The 23061-nt window shown below is 30.5% G+C and overlaps 3 protein-coding genes and 1 long non-coding RNA gene across 7 annotated transcripts in view; 2 read left to right on the top strand and 2 right to left on the bottom strand.

The window, feature by feature from the left end:
• The window catches only part of LOC111032334 (rho GTPase-activating protein 100F-like), a 35191-nt gene extending 32116 nt beyond the window's left edge, over positions 1-3075 (bottom strand). For all 3 annotated transcript variants that reach the window (XM_022312614.1, XM_022312615.1, XM_022312617.1), the window contains exon 1: positions 2700-3075. In XM_022312614.1, coding sequence (XP_022168306.1) covers positions 2700-2771 — 72 coding nt within the window. In that variant the 5' untranslated portion in view covers positions 2772-3075. The remainder of the gene's footprint in view (positions 1-2699) is intronic.
• Positions 1218-5287, top strand: LOC111032344. The gene is made up of 2 exons (XR_002604302.1): positions 1218-1807; positions 5107-5287. It is a non-coding gene; the product is annotated as an uncharacterized LOC111032344 (long non-coding RNA).
• On the bottom strand, positions 3465-8386 carry LOC111032336 (pancreatic triacylglycerol lipase-like). The gene is made up of 10 exons (XM_022312619.1): positions 7959-8386; positions 7744-7866; positions 6918-7186; positions 6303-6543; positions 5693-5923; positions 5116-5286; positions 4407-4499; positions 4218-4332; positions 3888-4088; positions 3465-3777 (listed from the first exon to the last, which is right to left on the bottom strand). The coding sequence occupies exons 1-10, from the start codon at positions 8053-8055 to the stop codon at positions 3681-3683; spliced, it is 1638 nt and encodes a 545-aa protein (XP_022168311.1). The 5' UTR covers positions 8056-8386; the 3' UTR covers positions 3465-3680.
• Positions 7173-22968, top strand: LOC111032338 (sorting nexin-30-like). Of its 2 annotated transcripts, none has more exons than XM_022312623.1 (10): positions 7173-7255; positions 21001-21123; positions 21209-21346; positions 21401-21511; positions 21573-21737; positions 21869-22064; positions 22124-22287; positions 22346-22471; positions 22530-22778; positions 22836-22968. In XM_022312623.1, the coding sequence occupies exons 2-10, from the start codon at positions 21028-21030 to the stop codon at positions 22881-22883; spliced, it is 1293 nt and encodes a 430-aa protein (XP_022168315.1). In that variant the 5' UTR covers positions 7173-7255; positions 21001-21027; the 3' UTR covers positions 22884-22968. The 2 variants fall into 2 exon arrangements, with proteins under 2 accessions (XP_022168315.1, XP_022168313.1); XM_022312621.1 differs by lacking the exon at positions 7173-7255 and adding an exon at positions 7548-7571.
• The last annotated feature ends 93 nt before the right edge of the window (positions 22969-23061 follow it).

The raw sequence follows: 23061 nt of genomic DNA, 5'->3' as shown, positions 1-23061 counted from the left end.
TTATAATTACATTTTAATCCAAACAGACTAATTTATATCCTCACGGTAGTCGGAATATAACAGTAAATATATATGTTGTAAAATGGTCAAATAACTAATAAATAATATAACATTTCCTATAGGTACCTATATATACGTAGAATGCTGCGATTAGTCTCATTTCTCATATTTACAGCACGTTATGAAATTAACATTATCTACCATGTATATTATGTACATATAAAAAATGAGTTGTACCTAATCAAACTAAAATGAATTGAAGAACTAAAAATTGTTCTTAATGGAAAAAGGGACGGGACATGTTTATAATTTAAAACTTCGGGGAGTTAATACCTTTTTCGCATCCGAGTACCTACGGTCCTACGCGCGTAAATAAGCCCTTATTTCTGATGGAAATTTATTAATTTCAAACAGATATATCAGTTAATCAGGAAATCCATTTACGTTTTAATTCAAATATACTATTGACTATTAACTCTGGTAAATAAATATGTTCATGAATTCTTCCTATTAGTTATTAGTTATTATTAATTATACGTACTCATGTATATCACACAGTGTAGCAGAGAGGCACCTAAGCTTAACTGAATCCTTCATAAGTTTGATATGCTGATGTTGTGGATAAATAGGTAGTACTTTTACAAAAATCTTCATACAAATTACGATTTTAATACATAGTTACGTCTTACGTTATGCGTTCACAATATATCAAAACGATTTTTAAATGATCATACAATGTGGGGCTGCCCCGTCGATCCCATTGCTATACGCTACAAATATTATACATATATTATTATGATTTTAAATTATAACATAATATTATTTTACAAACGCATATATTTAATGGGTAATGACTGATGCATCTAATATAATAAACTTTTATTAGGTACCTATCATATAATAATATTAATTTAATTTGTCGACAACTTTTTTACTGACTATTTCTAATACCTAATATGATCTATGATTATTATTAATCATAATGTATGATGAATAATATTGTATTATTATTCAACATGAAATGTTATTTAAGTTTTATTTTTAATATTAACTTTTATTTGTATCACGGAATTATATATTTTAATGTTTATGTGTACCTATAGGCTATAACTAAAACATCTAAGTATTTTATATTATAATAGTAAAAAAAAAATTAAAGAAGTTAAATTATGTACCCTGAATAATAATATAGTTAAGTCTTATTAAAACGATAGGTATATAATATATATTATTATGCTATTAAGGCATTACCTACCTATATAAGTACTTAATTCCAACGGAACACAACTGTTGGCTCATGTGTAAAAATAAATAATCTAAGTAGGATGACACTTGGCAATGTCATATAATATAATATACTATACGTGTCTACGTCGATATAATTCAAAATTGTTGCAATAATATCAGGCTACTATAAAATTATTTCATCTTGGTGATAAACGTATAAGATAACCCTAATAAACAATACGATGTACTTAGTGATTTAGAAGGTTACAGAAATTGTAACTGATACGAACACAGTTTGACATGCTTTATGTAAGTTTTGTAAACACAAACATTATCGTGTTGAAATTTGTCCGTATTCAACATATAAAACTACAAGTACTAGATATAACAACAATATGAAAGTACATCATTATGATTAGTTATGAGTTTATGACATATGAGTTACCTGTCTACTTATAAATTGTATCGGTGGTGTACTATGATTTTGTAAATTCAGTAAAGTATTCTTCTATTTTTAAGATATTTTTATGTTACAACATTACCACAATCATCGTATACGCGTTAACATATTTCATCCAATGTAAGTAAATACTTTTTAATAACTATTAATTTAAATATTTAAATGGCTTGTTTTTATTGTAAAAACTAAATTTAAAGGTAATTATTAAACATTTAATTTGGGAATGTTTAAACTATTTATCTTATTCATAATTCCTATATTGTCTTTATAGTTTATATTGTAGTGATATATTTTTTATACAATAAACATTCCTTAAACATATTCGTATTCATATATAATATTTGAGGAAATGATTTCTTGCATTAGGACGAATATTACATTATTTAATAATGTACCAATCACCAAATAATAACCAAAAACAAATTGTGTGTTATACAAAAACTAAAACTATAAGAAATTTAAAAAAAAATTGTTTGTGTTAGAAATTATAAGTTATTTTTAACTGATACAGTGAAAGGTCCCTTAAATTAATTTTAAAAAACTTTAATATTTAAAGTAATGATTTTAAAATGTTTAAATATTAAAGAAAAATATATGAACATACATCGCCCAAAATCCATCAAGTGTAATATAAAATACTGTACAAAACGTATTTATAGATGGTAATAATTACCAAACGGAACATTTTAATGTTTGGCACTTGAGATATTTGTATCTTACATTTTTTTTTAATGTAATAATATTTATTTATATTATTTAATAAGAAAATATAAATGTTCGTACAACAAGGAAAGAAGAAAGGGTGTGAGAGACTGAGAGAGGGAGGGAAAAAGCTTATAATAGCAATAATATATGTATGTAGGTAATGATTACCTAATGAATACTGATTTACGATTTAGTAAGTTCAAAAGTCCGCGTAAGTTTGTATCGATCTACACGATATATGTATAGGTGTAATATACTAATAAATTAAGTTTATAATTGTTCTCGGTATAATGGTTTTCGTTCTTACCTTCTTTCGGGCGCAACAGAGCATTGCAGCAGACGATCGTTTGTTCGTTGATGCTACTCTGGTCGTTACCATTTTGCCATAATGCCACCGAGGGATTCAGGCACCCGGAGCACCCGGTCTTCCGAACACGATACACGACATGTCCCTTTCGCAAGAAGTGCGCTTCTATCGGTGAATATGTTATCACTTTCACGTAATGCGTGTGACGTATATATGTATACGCTACGACGTAGGTACCTATAATATTTATCGTGCGAAAATATCCTTCGACAAACCCTGATAAAAACACGCGTGTTGTGTTTACAGCGCCGAGAACACAATAATTATGGTTATCGTGGCATACTGACTAATCTGGAGTGAAAAGCGCTGGCGCACGCCGGATGGGTCGATCGATAACCGTACAAAACCGCTTTGCACCCTCCGTGGGTTAGTGCCGAGGGGGCGAGAATATAATAAAATGAAAAATACCAGTCATCAGTCGCAGTGTACTCCAAATATAATAAAATATGTATACAAAAATACAATGGATGTATATATAATAATGTACAGCGAAGCCAATATCCACGATTTTCCCACGTGGGTCGTATAATCTATACGACTAAGATATTTTTAATATTTATACATAATTATTACATTTTATATTTCTATCCTCTCAGTATCGTCAAATACTTACCTCTTACCTGCATATTATACTTTCCACTGGCAGTGGTTTTACTGCTTACTGGATAATTTCGTTTTGCAGTCCGCACAATAAAAATCGAAAGCTTTTAATAAGACAACAAATGCCAGTGTAATAAACGTGTATATAGTAGTATATAAAATCATTTCGTTTTTAAATTAAAATTAGTTCATAACCATTACATTATACATTGTTTAGTATTATAATATTATATATGTAACAATATTTCAGTCGTTCGTTAAGTAGATATATTCAATAAATAAAAAAAAAATTTAAAAATTGACCGTTCTCAGTCATCTCGTCTAACAAGCAGCAAATAATGAAAGAGAATAAGTTTGGGCGTATATCGTTGTTCCGTCCACGTGGATTAAATTTGAATTCTCTGTGCAATTAGACCATCTGAAAAAAAAAATATTTGCTTATGTACGTAACATATGAACGAGAACAGAGAGAACGACAAACAACTATCGTTTTTAGCACTTATAGAAATGATTTACATGAGTACTTACACGTTTCCTTCGGTGTCAAAAATGGATACCTTGTCTACGACCACATTGACAATACTGTTGAGCCCATGCTTTTCGTTTTCAGTTTGATAAGCTAATGATTGGAAACTCAATTCGACATTTAAATGTTTTTGCACTGATTTTTCAAATTTAGCTACTGAAAGTCCTTCAGCTAGAAGTCCACCCGAAATATAATCCGTATGCCTGGAAAATTATGAATTTAATTTTGGCGAATATAAACAAGGCGCTGGTATGAAAAACCACTCCTTTGGTTAATTTCTCTACACAAATCGTCATTCTGACACCAAAAGTAAATATTTCAATAATAATTACTTTGTTCGGAGCTTAAAATTTGCAGTATTGTCGCCATCTTCTAACGATATTTGCAAGTAACCTCGAAGTTTAGATGTTTTGGGAGATAGTAAAACGGATGCCTTGAGCTGACGCCCTAAAATAAAATAAATATATATATAACATCAACAATTTATTATCAATACCAAATCAATGAACAACATCACTTACCACAAAATGGACTTGAATCTCTAGTTGTCAAATACAGTGGACCGCGGAGTTTTGATTGAGATGCCGCAAAACCCATGGTTACACAATTAGAATCTACGAAAAAGTAGTTGAACATTTTAATGAAACAATTATAATTAATAATAACCCAAACAATCGTATAATATGCTACTTTTCGTTATTTGTGTATTAATATATTACATTTATATCACCTTTTTTTTAATATTTTGTATTTTGTATTTGTCAGTTAATATATAGTTATACCTACGTATACTGGTATACTTAAATCAATATTTCCTTTGACACATACTAAATAAATTAAAACAATGCAAAATAAAACGCAGTGTCGAGTACGCCGAACTGCGAAAAGGAAATCGAATTCACGCGTGAGTAACATAATAATATATAGTACCTATCAGTATAACAGTTAATAGTGTAAATACAAATCTCGATTTCGTGAAAGCGAAGACCTGTGCATAATTTATTGTGCTGCCAATATTTCATGGCAAAGGACCTAGGCTTTTTTTTGTAAAAAGATGAAATATTTTCAAAATGGCCAACGAGTAATAATGATATAATTTATATTATAATATCTGTCAGGTATCCGAATAAATGTAGGAGTTCTGAAGATATAATGCAATAATACATATCATATTATATTTGTGGTGACGGGTCATATAATATATATTATAATTTATAATAGGTTAGGTACCTGTGCAGTTTGTGGGGAAGCACTCTCCTCTTTGAAACATTGACCATCCGGCAGGACACGGAAATGTGGTAAACTGACATGCATCAGGATCTGACACAGCTTTGAGACTTTCCAAGAAGAACTGTAATGCCCGGAGATGATTACATACCACGCTTGAGTTCATCGTTCCCTCTATATAATATATATATTATGTATACATTAACATAACATTTATACTGTAAACCATTTTGCAGGATATCCTCGACGTCCTTTGTCACTTTACTCTTCTTATCAAACAATTTAAAATGCTTATACAGGCAAAAACCATTGTTTCAACAATATTTAATAAATAGTACCTATTTCATACGTATGAATAAATAAAAGTCAAAATATTCATAGGCAAATAAATAATAATCCGGTTTGGATTACAAAATGTTTTTGAAAAACTGCATCTATGTAGACATTCGCATAAAAAACGGGCTCGCTTATAATGCATTACGCTTATTCGCACGTGAACCGGAATCCCGTTATTCGATCTATATTTACATGTACACATAATATGTGACCTATATAGTGTATTATGTCTTATATGACTTACCGAACCGGCTTACGATTACCGAACCGCGGACTTGTTCACAACCAGGCTGGTCGAGACCGCCGTTCGGGAAGTAGTCGACGTCACCGATCGGGTTGAACAGGCCGAACCCCTCGGACCATATCCTGGCGCCATCCGTGTGCACTACGTCGACGAACTCTGCGTCGTCTGAACTCAGTGACAGTAGCGAGGCCGACAACATTTGTCTGAACAGCGGGGACGCGGGATCCAGACCTGCACCAGATGACGAAATATTGCTCATCGTCGTTTAAGTAAAATTAACACACACCGAATCGACCCCGAGCTGATATTATATTATATGCAAGATTTTCAACAAGAAAAATTCGAAACGTATCGACACACATTAGAGTTATGACGCACCGGCTCATCTCAGTCCGATACCGGTCGGTGTACGTTTCGCCGGTGTATATCGCTCGTCGTGTAATTTCTCGATTGCTAGATATCATAATTAAACCCATACCATTATAGAAAAGATTAAATTTAAAATAAAAGTGTAATCTATTCTGTGCCCATACGTATCGATACACTCCGATTTATTCCTCGAAAATCTCAATATATTACCAACTATATAAGTGTACTCGAGACCCATCACCTGTAATTCTGCCCACTCTTATGTCGATCAGTTTCAACGCCTTGCCCGCGAAACCCGCCACGTGGGCTCCGAGGCTGAATCCGATCATGTGAATCCTGGCCGGGTCACCCTTCAGCGCCACCATGTCTGTGATCAATATGGCCAGCTGACGTCCGATCAACTGCGTGTTGGCGGCTGCAAGTGCGTAACCCGGCCCGGCGGCTCCCTTTTCCCAGTCCACGAAAATCACATTAGCGTCTTCCTGCGTACCAGTGCAACCGGTTTAGATGACAAATAGATATTGTTTTAATTGTTATGAAGAAATCACGGAACTATTACCAAGTCAAGTACCTAGGTATATATAAAGGTACCTCGGTCATAGTCCTGGTAATTTCGGGGGTGCCTACAATATTTTTGGATCCTCTCTTAACAAAACATGTACATATTAACTAGTGGTATATAATATAATTACTAGTACCAAGTTACATATTTCCTTGGATATAAATATCTAATATATATTTCTAAGATGATTGCAATGTTTATTTGTTATTTGTACTTGTGCAGTTGCTACAGGTACACCAGGTGCCCCCCGTGCGCACGCCTATGACCATGGTAGATATAGTAGTACAGACTAACCAGGTCCAGCAGCGCGTTGCCTAGGAGTTTTGCCACCTTGTCGTGTCCGCTGCCTTTGAACCCGTGGATGATGATCTTGGTCGGCAGTTCGGGCCTGAAGTTGGAGTTGTTCATCGAAACGTGCCGGTCGCCGTACGTGACCAAAATCAGATCGCTGCGATTCTGACGGGTCATCACTAAGAATTTCGTGTCCACCGTGTCCGGCGATTGAGGCGATTTCATGAGCGGCGAATAATTGGTCCGGGGTATAGGGAAGCATCCGACCATGTCTGCAGAGTTGTTGTTGTTGACGTATCGTTGTGGAAAATAAAAAAACAACAAAAATAAAAATCCCATCGGTGAGTCTTATAATATGTGATGTATACAGAGTGCGACGTTCGTAATATATGCGTTGCACGTATCGTCAGTCGTTCGTACGAGATGAATAATAATTCGGCGATGTTGCAGTTATTTTAAGGCGGCGAGTTAATAGTGCTTTTTCTCGTAAAGTCGTCACAAAAGTTAACGTGCAGTGCACGCTTATGGTTATATATACGCCATACGTATGCTCGTGTTTCGCGGCAGTTTCTTTTTCGCGGATGCCGTTGTTCAAGTCTTAAATTTTTGTCGTTTTAGTAAAAAATGATCGTCGGTCCTTGTGTTACGATGTCAGACGTAAGTTGGTGTATTATTACAATTTATGTCAGTCGCAGTTAAGGTAGATAATATATATTAAACATACAAATTTCGAAATATATGCGAGTAGATATATAGTGTATAGTACATCGTATGGGGTTAGGAAAACCAGATATTAAAATAGTATTTACAATGTTCAAGTTCATCTTACCGTAACAAATTTGTTTTGAAGATCTCGACTTTTTCCTCTCTTGTCTTCTAGACAAATGGTCTCTGACCAATTGCATCGCACGTTTACCCAATATATTTGACGGCCAAAAATCATAATTAGAAACTATTTAACACGTTTAATCGAAAAAAAAATGAAAATTCAATCGACACAAGAATAGAAAAACAAAAAATCAATGGACTTGTTTTGGCGTTTACCTTCAGACGCTGCTTTAATTATACCCACATGGTCTAAAACCAAATACGCTGTGATGGATATGGTGAAAATGGTTCTGCCATAATGTTTAGTATGCATGTTATGGTTTTATAATAATAATAAATATGTTTATGAAGTTCGATGTTCTTAAAGAGCGGATCTCACATGACTGTTTAAAAAATCAACACTGATAAAACTATAACGTTAAGAGTTCACTGGATTATATAACACTATAGTGTCAAGTGTGTTAACCATTATATTATTATTGTTCCTTGTTATTATATATATGTTTTTTTTATTTTACTTTCACTCAGTCGAAGGTAAACTCTATGATATTATACTAAAGAGATAGGTAGGTAGGAAGGTAGGTTCCTACCTTTACAGTTACAAAGAATTTACACGCTGACAGCTGGTTATGTATACCAGATTATGATATTGCAGAAGGTGTACACGCATGCTTGTATAAATTACACCAAGTACATATTTTTTTGATTTTCAAGTAGGTTTTATGTACGAAAAAAATACTCGTACTATACTACAGGTAATATTCTGATATAATATCATAAATTCGTAACAATAGACCGTTAAAAAATATTTTTTCTATATACTATTTAAGTTAGGTACGCGTGACATTAACTCCTAAATATTGCAATTTTAATAACATGCGGCAGTTACATTTGAACAAGTGTAAAATACTTTTTTTTAAATATATTATACTTTATAAGAAATTTAAAAAAAATAGTAGTTATATTGAAAATATTTTGGTTGAAATCAGTGCTGAAACTTACAAACTTGCAGCTATGACACTATCTGTAATATTATAAATACATAAATTAAAGTGACAAGATATAGATTATGCCTAAATTTAAAAAAAAATTGTCATTCGTGTAGCCAGTGATGTACTTTTCAACTATAAGAGTAGTTTGTGATTTATCAAGACTTATAAACATTTCTCGTTACTTTTATTGTGAAGTACCTATACATGATGATACCTACTACATCAATATCTTATCGTAGCATGGTGGAGACTAGTTTGTATGTTTATATACTAATATAATAACAAATATATCTATCCAATTTTTAATTTTGATGTGCAATATGTTTATTGAACTCGAATTGTATACCTTATTATAGTACCTAATTGTATATTTTTTTGTGCATTTTTATTTGACTATCTGACTTCTTTGTATAACCGTTCATGATTAATACAAAATAAGTTATAATGAATGATACATTTTATGCATTCAAATGTGGCGGATCACTTATAATAAATTGGTATGAGATGACCTTCCCGTAGTATATCACCTGCTACACGAATGCCAAAGATTTGGTAAATCGAAATAGAGTATAATATAGAAGAAGTCAATAGACTATAATAGAGTCATGGCTTTATTTTGGATACCTATAATTGACCTTTCAAATAATAAAAAGTTATGATCAATGTTTTTAATATATCGTAATCATATTCTTCTTGCACGTACAGATATATATGTTATCAATAAACATAGAGGTTAGATGTTTAGATTATAGTGTTCATGATGTATAATTAACAAGTAACAACGACATTGACAATATTACTTCTGACCAATACTAAATGTGTAGATATAAATGTATAATAATGTTAAAAGTAGGTATGTATTATGGCTGCTAGCTGGTATAATATTATTCATCGAATGTTCAGAATATGTGAAAACGGCATAAATAAGTTAGGCGTATTTACTTCTCATTATTATTTATTGTAGTCTATAATATACCGTATAGAGCTTAAGAATTTTCCACTTAAATGTGTCAATCTCAATGTATAAGTTTTTTTACATAAAATACATAGTTAGTAACCTCACTAAATATTAATTAAAAAATAATATGCTGGTATACGATACTACGTATTTAAATATTTAAATATCTACAATAGCTAATAATTAATGTATATTTATGTTTTAAATGGTTTATTTTTAAACCTAAGTTTTGAAAAATTTTTGTATGAGTGATTATCAAAACATGATATTAAATTTAATATGAATATGAACTTTCTGATGTCAATCGTTGGTCATTTTTACAAAATATGGTTGTATAATTTTATATATTTATTCGATGAATGATTTGGTCAAGTAATAAGTTGATGACTATAATTGGCAACAATAAAGGAGGCGTCTCGATGCTTACCGAAGCGTAAAATAGCTCTCTCAGAATAGTATAATTATAATTCGTTTATTTATAATATTTATAAGAGAATAATAAATAGTATTATGGCTAATTCCAGGTTGGGCATTAATATAATTATTATGGTATATACCTATAATGTAATAGATTCTTTAAATTTCCGTTGTCAAATGTTTAAAAATATGGTATTTCCTAAACTTTCTAGCTGATGTATAAAAAAACACTCGAGAAAATAAAGAAAAGAAAAATGTACTTGTCACTCTCAAAATGCTTCTTCTGTAAACCCACTCCGCTGGTATTTAGATGGTGTCCTTACCATTGTAAACATACACTCATCCTTGAACATAAAACCTATAGGATATAAAAAATAACAATAATAATAATAATCAAATATTGTATACACGTTGGTCGATCCATGTATAATAATAAGCGGTATCTTGTATCTATTGTTTCGGGTTTGTACTTTGTAGCGAGTTGAAAGGAATTGCGACAATGTGACGTTTTATTTTATTTTTTTACCGGAATTTGACGCCACCAGTGCCTTTAGCTTTTCGGTATTTTGGAAAAAACTATATCACGTAAACATATTAAGTTGTTTATATTCCTGTCCCAGCTGCATAGAAAGAATAAACCACATTTTAAGTCAAATTTGGGTGCTGCAAGGTGGCCGCGAAACAGCGTTATACATCAATACGTTTGACAGTTTGACTAGATAATTACGTAGCTTGTTTTGAAATCATACATATAAATTATATACATATATGTCACCATGTACACCAACGACAATATAACTCATATAATATACATAAATGGCAAATATATATATAGGAATTGCAAATACTAAAATTTTACGGGTATATATATATATAATATATATAATATGTGTTCTATATAATAATTATGTATACGTTGTTGTTCACGCCACATGTGTCGTTTTTGAAACGGCATAAATAATTACAATAGGTATTGCATATTTTCTAAAATGAAAAAGCGCTTACTTTCAAGCATCACATCGAAATATTATACATGTATTTAATCTGAAATTAGGAAAAAAAAAAATGTTAGGTGGGTATTCCACTCTGTCAAACAGCAGGTTCGAGTGGGTCACTGTAATGGATGTGTTAAATACTTAAATTTGAAAACAATGATAAAGCATTTCGTACGAAAAATGATTCTAAGCGAAGATTGTCTGTTAGCCTATATTACTAAGTAGGTACATTTTTTGATATTCATGCTATTAAAGTAATTTATTTTACTATTACAGAAGGTTGACTTAATTTTTGCCTAAAATTGGGTATAAAATAAAATAATAAACTTTTAGAGTTCTAAGTACTCAAGAATAATATTTTTAAATTACAACAATACAACTAAAATTGTTGTTCATTATTTAATTATTTGTCCTATTTAATCGTGCTGTATAGGAACAATGATTTTGAAGTACAACAAACCAAATAGGTAATATATCCCTTGATAATAATTTAGTTGACACGAACATGTTATTTTCTAAACCACTGCAGAAAAAAAGAATGGGGATAGTCGTATAACGCATGTTTGACAAAATATTTATTTACTATTAAAAAATAATTGAGGTTCCATATAATCATTAAACATATGAGGCCAAGGTGGTTTTTTTAAAAAAATTGACTTAGTTGACATTTTTCAGTTTTCTCTATATTATTTTTTATCTTTAAACTTTTAAAGTTAAATAGGTATATTATTTGTTATAACTATAAACTTATAGCTTAATGTCCTTATCATCGACTAAACGATCTCGAGTTAATTTTTTTCATATATGATATAATATGATATTATACCATGATAGAAGTAGGTAGATAGAAGTAGGTACATAAAATAATAAAATTATATAGGTATTTTATGGGTACAATAATTATAAGTATACCCGCTGTAACAATAATAATAATTAATTGTTAAATAATTAACACTATTTGTAGTTTCTGCTGGATATAACAATTCCAGGCTTTTAATTAATGTAGTGCGTTGTTAATTGTTATTCTATACATGTATAATAGAACTGTAGTTGTAATTGCATCATCATGATAAATTACTAATTAGGGCAGACACGATGCGATATAATCTCGTCGTGTGTGTTGTTTCAATTTAATTTTAAAATAAATATTTAATCTTATGGACATATATAGATTAATATGACTGTGCCACTATTTTAATAATCTGTCTATAGAGCTACAGCATACACAAATACACAATAATATTATACCATACGCATGATATGCAATATACAGAGTGATTCACCAAGCATTCTCTTCCTCCTTTTTTTCTTCAATAATGCAGTTATTCAAATGAGAACACTCCTATTGAACTATTGTACCTATGACTTATACCGTAGATAATTTTTCTGGAATTTTTGAAGTATCAAATTCAATTTTCGTAGTTTTTGAGTTATTTAACTTTGTGTTTGAAGGATACAAGATCCATATAGTAATGCGTTTATAATATATGAGGGGCAGGGGCTACGGTGATTTGAATTTGAACATTGTAGTAATTTATATTAATTTGTAAAAATGGCCCAAGTATACTAGATCCAATTTTACGTCTATATTATATTTATGTAAAACCAGTTTTAAGGACTATTATTCTTAAAACAAATATATTAATAACTAAGAAATTACTCATACGAATTTGGAATGTGGTACTTACATTAAATTTTAAAAAAAATGATCCACTAGTTAATTTACAGTAAAATAGGGGGGTTCTCATTTGGAAAACAGAAGTATGCATCACCACAGAACACTCCTTAATAAGTACAAAAAAAATTCAAGAATGTGAAAATATAGTCTGAATATATTAAAAAATTCCAAAAATGGGAATTTAAATAAATTCATTATTAAAGGAAAAAATAAGGGCGAGCATCCTTGGTGAATCACTCTGTATACACAATATATGTATAATATGTGTTTAGAAATATATGTATACGATAATTATAATTGTATAATAATCTGTGTATAATAATATTATATGTATAATAAATATTGATGTAAGATATGACGTATTAGGAAATGGAAGGGATGATTAATATTTTTTGAATGATAAGTCCTATACATTTCAAATATAATTTGTTTTATACTACATACATATTTATATAAAAAAAATTATTTTATGGCAAATAAATATTATTTATAATTATAATGTTATTCAATATTATTATACCTAGTCGGTATTTACTTATATATATATTATAAATAATACATTGTAGAATGTTGAAGAGTTGAATTTATTTAATGGATACCATTGATATCAACTATCAAGTATCAACATATAATAATTAATAATATACAAGTATTATTATTATTATTATTACTCTTAGTGATATACATTGAAAATTACAATCTCGTGCATAAAAATATTCATTTCGAATTCCCCAACAATAACATTACCAGACTAACCCAGTTTGACGTTAAAAGAGAAGTTGGTACTTGGTACCGTGTTCTCTTAAAAATTAATTAAACAAAAATTAACCTCAATAATTTGTAACTTCAATTAGTAGGGTTCTATCATTGGATGGCCTCGTCTTCTGTTATTTTTCGGTCAGTCAAATGTATTGCTTTAACTATTTATTTCCGTTTTTGAGTATACACACAACTTTTGTCAATTTTGTCTTTTTATGCTTTGGCATAGATTTAAAAATGTAATGGGTTTTAAAGAAGTTGCTCTTTTCTATTTAACTTGTAACTTTTACAAGTTATAAAAATGAAAAGTTAGTTTAGCTTAACTTACATTTTCTGTATTGACTGTATTAATACTTAACGAGTTAAAAAAAATTATAGTTAACATGAATAATTAACATCAATTTTTATGATGTTTTCGTACGGCGAATAAAGGTTTGAATGAATTTCTCTTTGGTCGTTCTTTTCCATTTCTTTCGCCAGTTTATTTACTTTTTAATTTCCCTCAATATTGCTGGGCTCTGGTATAGTGGTATCTAAATAATAGCGATGTTGTTTTCGCAGTAATTGTTTGATTTTTATTTTCAGCCGTTTCTGGTAACTATTTTGTTTTCAATGTTGCTTATAAACTTGTCAGGGATCTGAAAAAATATGTTATTGTCGAGTTGTTTACAGTTTTTTATATACCTAGTGCCTACCTATACTTGCAGTTTGTGTGTAGTTTGATAATTTGATTCATATAATGTCTGTGTAATACCTTTTCCTGTTTCTTATGTGTCACTGTAAATATGATGATAATTTATTGACATTTTTGACATTAATAATTATCAGGAAGTGGCGAAATTCTTTGATCATTTCAGAAAACTGTACAACGTACAAGTTTGTATATTATACCTAATGGCTAATTGTGTTTTGTTTGTTTTAATTTAATACTGATTTTTTGAGTCCACTCATGGTGGTAGGTTTTGAATTTCACATTTTATTATTTTAAGTTGATATAGTGATATTTTGATAGTGTATCAATTTTTTATAAATCTTATATGGGTTGTAAATATGTATTGTTATTGATGTTTAAGGTGTTAATGAATCAGAGATTAAATATTGTTTATGCGTGAGGCCTGCCTTAAAATTTTAAATATGCATTTAAGTTTATTGAGTCGAGTGTTCCTGCTGGGTAGCTGCTCCCTTCACGTATTCACAGCCAGCATATTTCCGCTCATATGATCATTGTAGCTATTATTACAGAATGTATATATTCAAATAAATGTTTTAAAAAAATAAGTTTATTGAATTCGCCAGTGTTTTAGTAGCATTTTTCCGGCAAATAATCTTTGAATACTTTCAATTGAGCTACTTTTGAATACAACTGATCATGGGAGTGAGCAAGGGATGAGCCGGGGGCTTGATTAAAATTGTTTGGAGGCATTGTAAAATGTGTGCATATATGTTATTATAAATTCTAGTGATTAATATCCTATAACAATACATAAGTGGAGATCACGGAAATTTTTTATATATTTTTTAAATATTATAAAACATTATATATTATTATTATAATTGTATTAATATCAATAACACAGTTATTAATCTTAAATTAGAATGTATGTTTGTATCGAACAAAAAGAATAAGGGAACTGTCTAAGGATTAGAGCACTAATTATTCCAGGATCGACCAGAAATGGAAGTCTGCGAAGCCTATACATTCACCTGCTATGACGACGTTTTGGTCCGGCTATTGGAGAATGTCTGTTTAAACGCATAGCTTTTGGCTTTATTATAAAATATTATTAAATCATTGCCGAAGATTATTGATCTAAGAAGTTAGTTGAAATGTGTATGAATATTGTATATCCAAGTCCGCTCTCCAGTTTGTGTTTGCTAGGTAGTACATTAATTATGTTAAGTTTTAATGTTTTCTTTTAAGTTAATTATGTGTTTTTGTCGAAAGTAAGTCTTAGTAATTGTTTTAATTATCTGGATTTCTGACAAACTGACAAAGATATATCATCATCACTTGTCTCGGTGTAGTATTTCAAATTAATAAGTAGTAAATGTATTACATAACTAACAATTATACGAAGTTAAAAAAAAAAACAATATCGAAATATTTTACACTTCAGCAATTTTACTTACAAAAATAATTATTTAAAAACAATTAAGTTAGTATCTAGAAGCAACAGTTACTTCTATAAAGGTGAAAAAATAAGTACCTACTTATCTCATAGCTATTTAGTATCTTGTACTTTTCGAAAATGTTGAATGTATCTTGTATTCTTATATTATGTACTTAGATTTTTTTGGTATGGTTTATTTTCATTTCGTTTTTATATTTTTTCGGTTTTTTTGTATCTTTTTGTTATCGTTTTACAATTGTTTTTCGTTTTGTTTTTTGCCTTCAATTTGAATTTTTTTCGTTCAATAACATTTCAATAACAATTTTTTTTTAACGTTCCTGGTTTTTCAATTTAATATTCCAAAACGTTGAAATATAAATACTATACATTTATAATTTTATAATTTTTCTCTTATTCCCAAAAAATACAATGTACAACATATAGGTATTTGAATATTTATTTTAAATTAATCTAATATTTTATTTGTAGTGAATTATTTTGCTCGTACTATTGTCTATTGTAATTATTAGTTTGGCGTTTTTATATGTATTCTAATCTTTTATATGACAATGTAAGGGTATTATATTATAATATATATACAGGACGACATTATAGATTATTTAGGTACAATATAATTATTGATTTGTGAACGCACCTTAACAAAAAAATAACTTTCAGGTATCTACTTTAACTGCAGTTTGTAAATAATATTATCATAATCGTTCACTGTTGGTGGGTTTTGAAAATTTTTTTTGGAAGATTCCCAACAATAACTATCAACCGATACCTCGCCTTTCTCTCTTCAGATTAATCGTACATGCATAATCGTACACATAAAAATATATGTCTATTTAACGTACCGCATTTGTAAAAGTGAATTTGTTGCATTTACGTAAGTGAACAACATTTACCCAGACCCGCGTATACCAAATGATAAGCTAACCCATATTTTTTATAATTTTGCGTAAAATTGCATTTAAAATGTTGGCAAATTAATTAATTTGTTTAGGTACTCTTGGGCATTCGAAAGACAATATAGGTAGTAAATATTTTTTAAGTAACAGTCGTGCACGCGGGTGTGCCATTTAATACGCAACATAATATAGCTAGCCGGTCAGCCTGGTCAGGTCCTGGTAGTCAGGTATGCTGGTTATATTAATTTAAATCGTGTAAATTTATTACCTATTAAACCTATATATATTATAATATATTGATCCAACCATGATGTATACATAATATAATGTATACACATGACCCCGCTGAGTGCAGATTGTTAGCGATTGGCGATGTATCATGTATATTGCCACATATTTTAAAATATATTATTGTATGTATTGCACATTTCAACTATTTTTGTGACATTTTAGGGCTATATTATATCCCATTTTATGTACATATAGGTACCATACATAACTGTACATTTTAAATTGTTAATGTAATGATAAGTAATTTTCCTCTGTTGCGTTTATTGACACACGCAATATTAATCGTTTACCGTGGCTTTATACCTAGGCATAATAGGTAATAGATATCTGTATAGTATTGTAAGCACATGCAAGTGGCAAGTCTCTAAAAAGTAAAAATCAGTTTTCATCAAATACATTTAAAGACTTGGTATAAGTAGTAACTATCACCGTGCGCCTACAACTGGGAAGATAAACAGTAGTAACAGTAAACCCTCCTTACCTACACGTACAGGTACATACAATAACTTTGAAAAATTTAAATTGCGCATCAACCTGTCACACAAATAGAAAGTAATACGTATGACTACCACCCATTTGCAATTGGTACAACTAGGATGGTGTTGGCTAACCACCATAAACTAATAATTATTGTAATACAATTATTAATTTAAACTTAAATATTAATTAATAATAGATAAATGGGAATTAACATAACTAGGGTAGAGGTAAGTATAGGGGTGTGGTTGGCAGGAACTGTACAGGTTTTAAATATATGAAGTCCCGACTCCCGGAGTCCCAATAAAGTGTTCCATTACAATCAAATGTCTAGGAACTAAACTTCAATAATTCATGTTAACAATTTATTGCCTTTTACTAAACATTTTTATTCTTCTATTCGAAAAACAATATCCTTCCAATAAATTACATACAAAATTAATGATTTATTAGAATATGTAGAAAAAAATATAAAGAAAATAAAGAACAAACTGCGCAAATACAACAATTGATCAAATAACAATTTTTTATATGAATACATACCATTGCATTATAGAGGAATAAACCACAAAACCTCTTAATGAACCATTAAAAAAAATATCAATATTTTGTAAAGAATTTCCTTTATTATTATGGTGTAGCCACTAGCCGTGTAAGGCACTAGACCTGCAGATCCATAACCCCAGCACTCCTGCATGCGAATTTAAATACCAAATGATTCATGTTCTTTATTTTGTGCAACTAAAAAAAATATTGTACGCCTTCACAAACATGTATAAAAGCAATTTTCACATGCCCGTACTGCGGTAACGATGATACACAACACTCATCTTTCAATTAATCGAACACGAAGGGACTGTTATAATCACTATTCACTTATTTTACATTTATTTATAAATATCTTTTGATTTCACATAATTATAGATTATATAGTTGTGAATCAGAGCTCGATTGGAGATCGTACTTTAACACTCCGGGATGAGTCCGTTCTGAGCATGCGCATTGGGTAATTTTTTTTTTTTGCATATTCTTGAGGGTGTTATCAATTTTTTTAGCTGCGCATAATACTGAATAACTTTGGAATTCTAATTCGTATGTAGCAGTGCTCGGGTAACGGATGCAGAACCGCCAGAACCAATATAATTTGTAGAGTATAGAACCGTGGCTGTCCTCCAAAGACGGGACACTTGCCCCCCCCCCCCCCCCCGGGAATTTTAAATTGCCCTTTGCCCAAACATATTATCTACGAAGTCCATTGTCCGCGTTATATGACAAATTTTATATTTTGCAGCCTCGAGATCATCATTCTTGATTTCTATGATTACTATGGCAAAATACAGTGCTACCTATTTTAGAACCTGTGACAAATATGTTACAAAGTGTATCAGTAGATCTTTAAAAAACCTTCGACTTTCGAGCATATTAATTCATTACGAAAACGTCTAAAACTGTTGGATAATCATCTAAATGACGCTGATATCATTTTTCAATCATTATTTAACAACGCTGAATCAGTCGCCATTCCTCTAGATTTCTTCATTACATGTCCAAGAACGGTAAAAAACCTAATTATGAAACTAAAAGTTATGAAGAGGTTACATTTTGGTAACATATCTTGATTCAATTTTACAATATATAAAAAAACGTTGCGAAAAAGAAAATAAGCATGCTTTTTTATTACAATATTTCATCCCTCAGTTTTAAAAAAAATTGGACAAAACAATATTTTTTGAGAGCATTCAATAAAATAAGAAGCTGAAGTAGAAAGTTGGTACAATTGTTGACAAAATCAGAACTGCCAAGACATTGATTTTATCGATTCTTTTAATTGTAACTGTACATTTTTCCCAAGTATACCTTGCTGTTACTTTAGAAATATTCAAGTCCCTTCCGGCAACAAGTTCTTTCAGTACTCTAAGAAGTGTTAAAACATGGCTACGTTTTACGATGGGCAAAGATAGACTGAGTGGGCTATGTATAATGTAGGTATGTTGAGTTAAAAAAAATTCAGATGAAGAACAATTTATTGAAAAAAACACTGATAATACAATTCGTGTTTGATGAAAAATAATAATGTAATAAGTAAAATGTAGGTACCTAGCTATTAAAATAATGCTAATTGTAATAATTGAATGTAACATTGTCGTAAGACATTTTACGAAACAGAATGTACTAATATATTATAATATATGTGAGTTTTAGATCTATAATATAATATGTAGTAAAAACTATATAATATTAAAGCTAAGAAGGTTTTCATTTATTTTTAAAATTAACTCCCCCCCCAGAAAAGTGGCCATTGCCCTATAATCTATACTTACATTGGATAGAATATAAGTGCAATTAGAATTAAACATCGATCATATAGTTATCTTTCAGAAAAAAAGGGGGAGGGGCCGAGGAGCTACGCCCATTGTCATAATAGGTACATATATTTCTTGTATCATAAAAAAAGATATTAATAAAATCATAGAGTAGAATTTATGCATTTATTTTAAACAAATCCGTCCATCGCTATAACTCGTATTCGCATAATTTAACTCGTTGTGGACCAGCAAGTGGTAATAACTAATAATAATAATGAAAAAATAGAATCAACTAATTTTTTTAGTATAAAAATCATTTTTGTACTGCTATTCACTAATAAACACCATTACAAAATCGCATAAGCGCCTCCTAGAGGCCTATCTAGCGCCTCCTAATTAGCAATTGCGCTAATGGGTATCATCATAAGTAACACACTACGACGGAACTCGTAAACGGATTGTCCACGGGACATTTGAATTGACATTTTTGTACATATCTATGGTCAAAACTTCCAATAATTCTGAGATTTGTCTTAATTATTATCACCATTGGTTAAAAAATTGTGGACATTATCATTATTTTATTGCCGATGAGCGATGAATTGCGACGACTAATTTTGTTTTAAAATACCACAATAATAAGGTACCTCATACACGTCATTATCATTTATCATCATACTTTAACAATATTATTACAGCTGCGGTGACTGTTTATTGCTTATTTCTGCGATATAATCATCGAACAATATTCAATCTTACAGATAATAATAATTAGTATATAAATGACAAAATTTGTATAATATTTGTTTGCTTGCGCGTTGTTAAACACAGCAGCAGTACAATTATTGTACACAAACACAAGCGCTACTACGCCCAAGTACTTACCGACAATAATTATTACAAAAAAATAAAAATATATACCTATATACGATTCGTGATGATATATGTCATTGTTATTTTTCACGGATAATGGGTGTACATTTTTTTAGTGCATTATGATTAATGTTAAAATGTTTTTTATTAGAAATTTTATTTGGTTTTTCGACTTAAGGTTCGCAGTTCTTAACGGGATCTCCCGGATCTCCGTCCCGCGAGTCGTTTTCAAGTGGGGTTGAGAGTTATCAATAATTAAGTGGACTGATAATGTCGCGTTAATAACACTTTCAAGGTTATGTTTAAATTGCATGTAAATACTTGGGAAAATGTCAAAATGATAATGATAAAACATGTAAAGTCGGACGGTTTTTTTGAAATATACTTACGCTGGCCTCGGGAAGTCTGAACGCTTTCATTCATTGTTATTATTATTTTTTCTCCTCAAAAAACCAACGATGATTGTAAATAAAAACTTGAATTTCAGCTGTCCGATAGTTCTGAACCAGATGAAATGATGACCGATCAGAATTCGGCTGTACTTGAAGTGTCTGTCGAAGAAAAAGGCGTTACTCCAATGCCTCAGACTCTCCTAAACGATGCTTCTACGGTATATCAATTTTATAAGATTTGAAAATTAAAATACATCTTATACTATACTCTGTTTGTTATTCGTTTGAAACTATGATTTTCAGTTAGTGTCGTTTCCAACAAACTCCAATGACTTTCAACTAAAATTAGACTTTCGACGTGACATTCAAGTACGAGTTGACAATCCACAAAAGATTGTTGAACCTTTGGAGACTTACATCACATATAGAGTATCTACTAAGGTAAAGTTAGCTATTCTCCCATTGGTTTGAAGTATTTGACCTAGTTTGCTTTAGGCGGATAGAACTGATTATCCACACAAAGAGTATGTTATTCGCCGGCGTTACAATGATTTTGTGTGGCTGAGACAAAACATCGCTGTTGAATATCCTGATCGCATAGTGCCCGTAAGTATTATAATTTTCAAAAACGTTGGTTTTTTGTTCCTGACATTTTTTTTATTTACAGCCTTTACCAGCAAAACACACAATTCTTGGTCAGTTAGACAGGTATTCAAAAGAATTTGTTACATGCCGTATGGCATTGTTGGAACGTTTTCTGTCACGATTAGTTTGCCATCCTATTCTAACGGAAGATAAACATCTAAGAGTTTTTTTAACTGCAAATGCTACCGTATGTACACTATAACATATGAAAGAAAGATCTAAAAAATTGTTGACTCAGTGCTATAAATTAAATTTAAAACAGTTGACTCTGGGTTTATAATTTTTATAAGAAAATTGATTATATAATTCTTATTTTAGGAGTTTACTACATATAAAAAACGCGGAACAGGACTACTACGACGAATGTCAAACAGTCTAAATACCATTTCTGTGTCATATAATTCAAGACAGGTAGATTTTGAGTTTGATCCCATTAGAAATCATCTTCATGGCCTATCTGAGAAGTTAGCCATGTTAGAAAAAGTAGCTCAGAGAATCCACAAAGAAAGAAAAGGCATGTTTTTTTATAAATTTATAATTTAAAATATTTTTGAACAATTTTCTTGTTTTTAGAACTGTGTGTGGAATCTCACCAACTTGGAGCAGCATTTATTGAATGGTCTTCTAATGAACAGTCCGTCTCTGTTGCACTATCTCGCATTGGCCATACTATCACTGCCAATAGTTCGGCTTTACGTCATAATTTAATATCTAATTTTATAAGTGACTGGGCACAGGTAATTAAATAAAACAAAAATATTAGTTTACAATATTTCTAACAATTTGTTTTAATAGCCACTGAAGGATTATGTTAGCTATATAGAATGTGTCCGAGAAACACTAGGTAAAAGAGATGCACTGCAAATACAGTATGAACAGTCTCTTATGGATTTGGAGAAGAAAAAGGCTGACAAAGATAGGGTATATTGTGCCTTATTTATTTTAAGAAATGATTGTAACTCTAGACTATATATATTAGGTAACTAATGATGAAAAGTCATTGATGTCATTCTGGACAAAATCAGAAATGGATAAAGAGGAAAAAATTGAAAAGATGAGTCAAGTTATCCCAAAATTAGTGTCAGCTGTCGAAGCTAATCAAGAACGGTTGGATGTCTGTAGCGATGTATTCAGGCAAGAGTATGGATTATGGAAGTGCCAAAAAAAAGCAGACTTCAAAAGCATGCTAACTGCCTTAGCTGAAAGCCATATACAGTATTATCAACATGTGAGTATTAGCGTAACCTAGAAATTGTCCTACTGTTCCTAATTAATTATGTTTCAGTGTGCTGCGTCTTGGGATTTAGTCTTCAAACGCATGGCGTCGGAATAATATACTGAGCTTAATCTTTTAGTAAACCACAAATATAAAACATATGCAAGGTATATTTTCTTATTTTGTGATAAAATTGATTAAATATTATCCCCCCAAAAAAAATTATATTATTATTATCAGTCCATTGTAAAAATGTCAATGTAACTAGGAATTAAAATGTATATTAATTTGTTGT

Source organism: Myzus persicae, unplaced genomic scaffold, assembly GCF_001856785.1.
Source record: "Myzus persicae strain clone G006 unplaced genomic scaffold, MPER_G0061.0, whole genome shotgun sequence".
Lineage (NCBI taxonomy): Eukaryota > Metazoa > Arthropoda > Insecta > Hemiptera > Aphididae > Myzus > Myzus persicae.
This window is presented reverse-complemented; position numbering and strand designations above follow the sequence as displayed.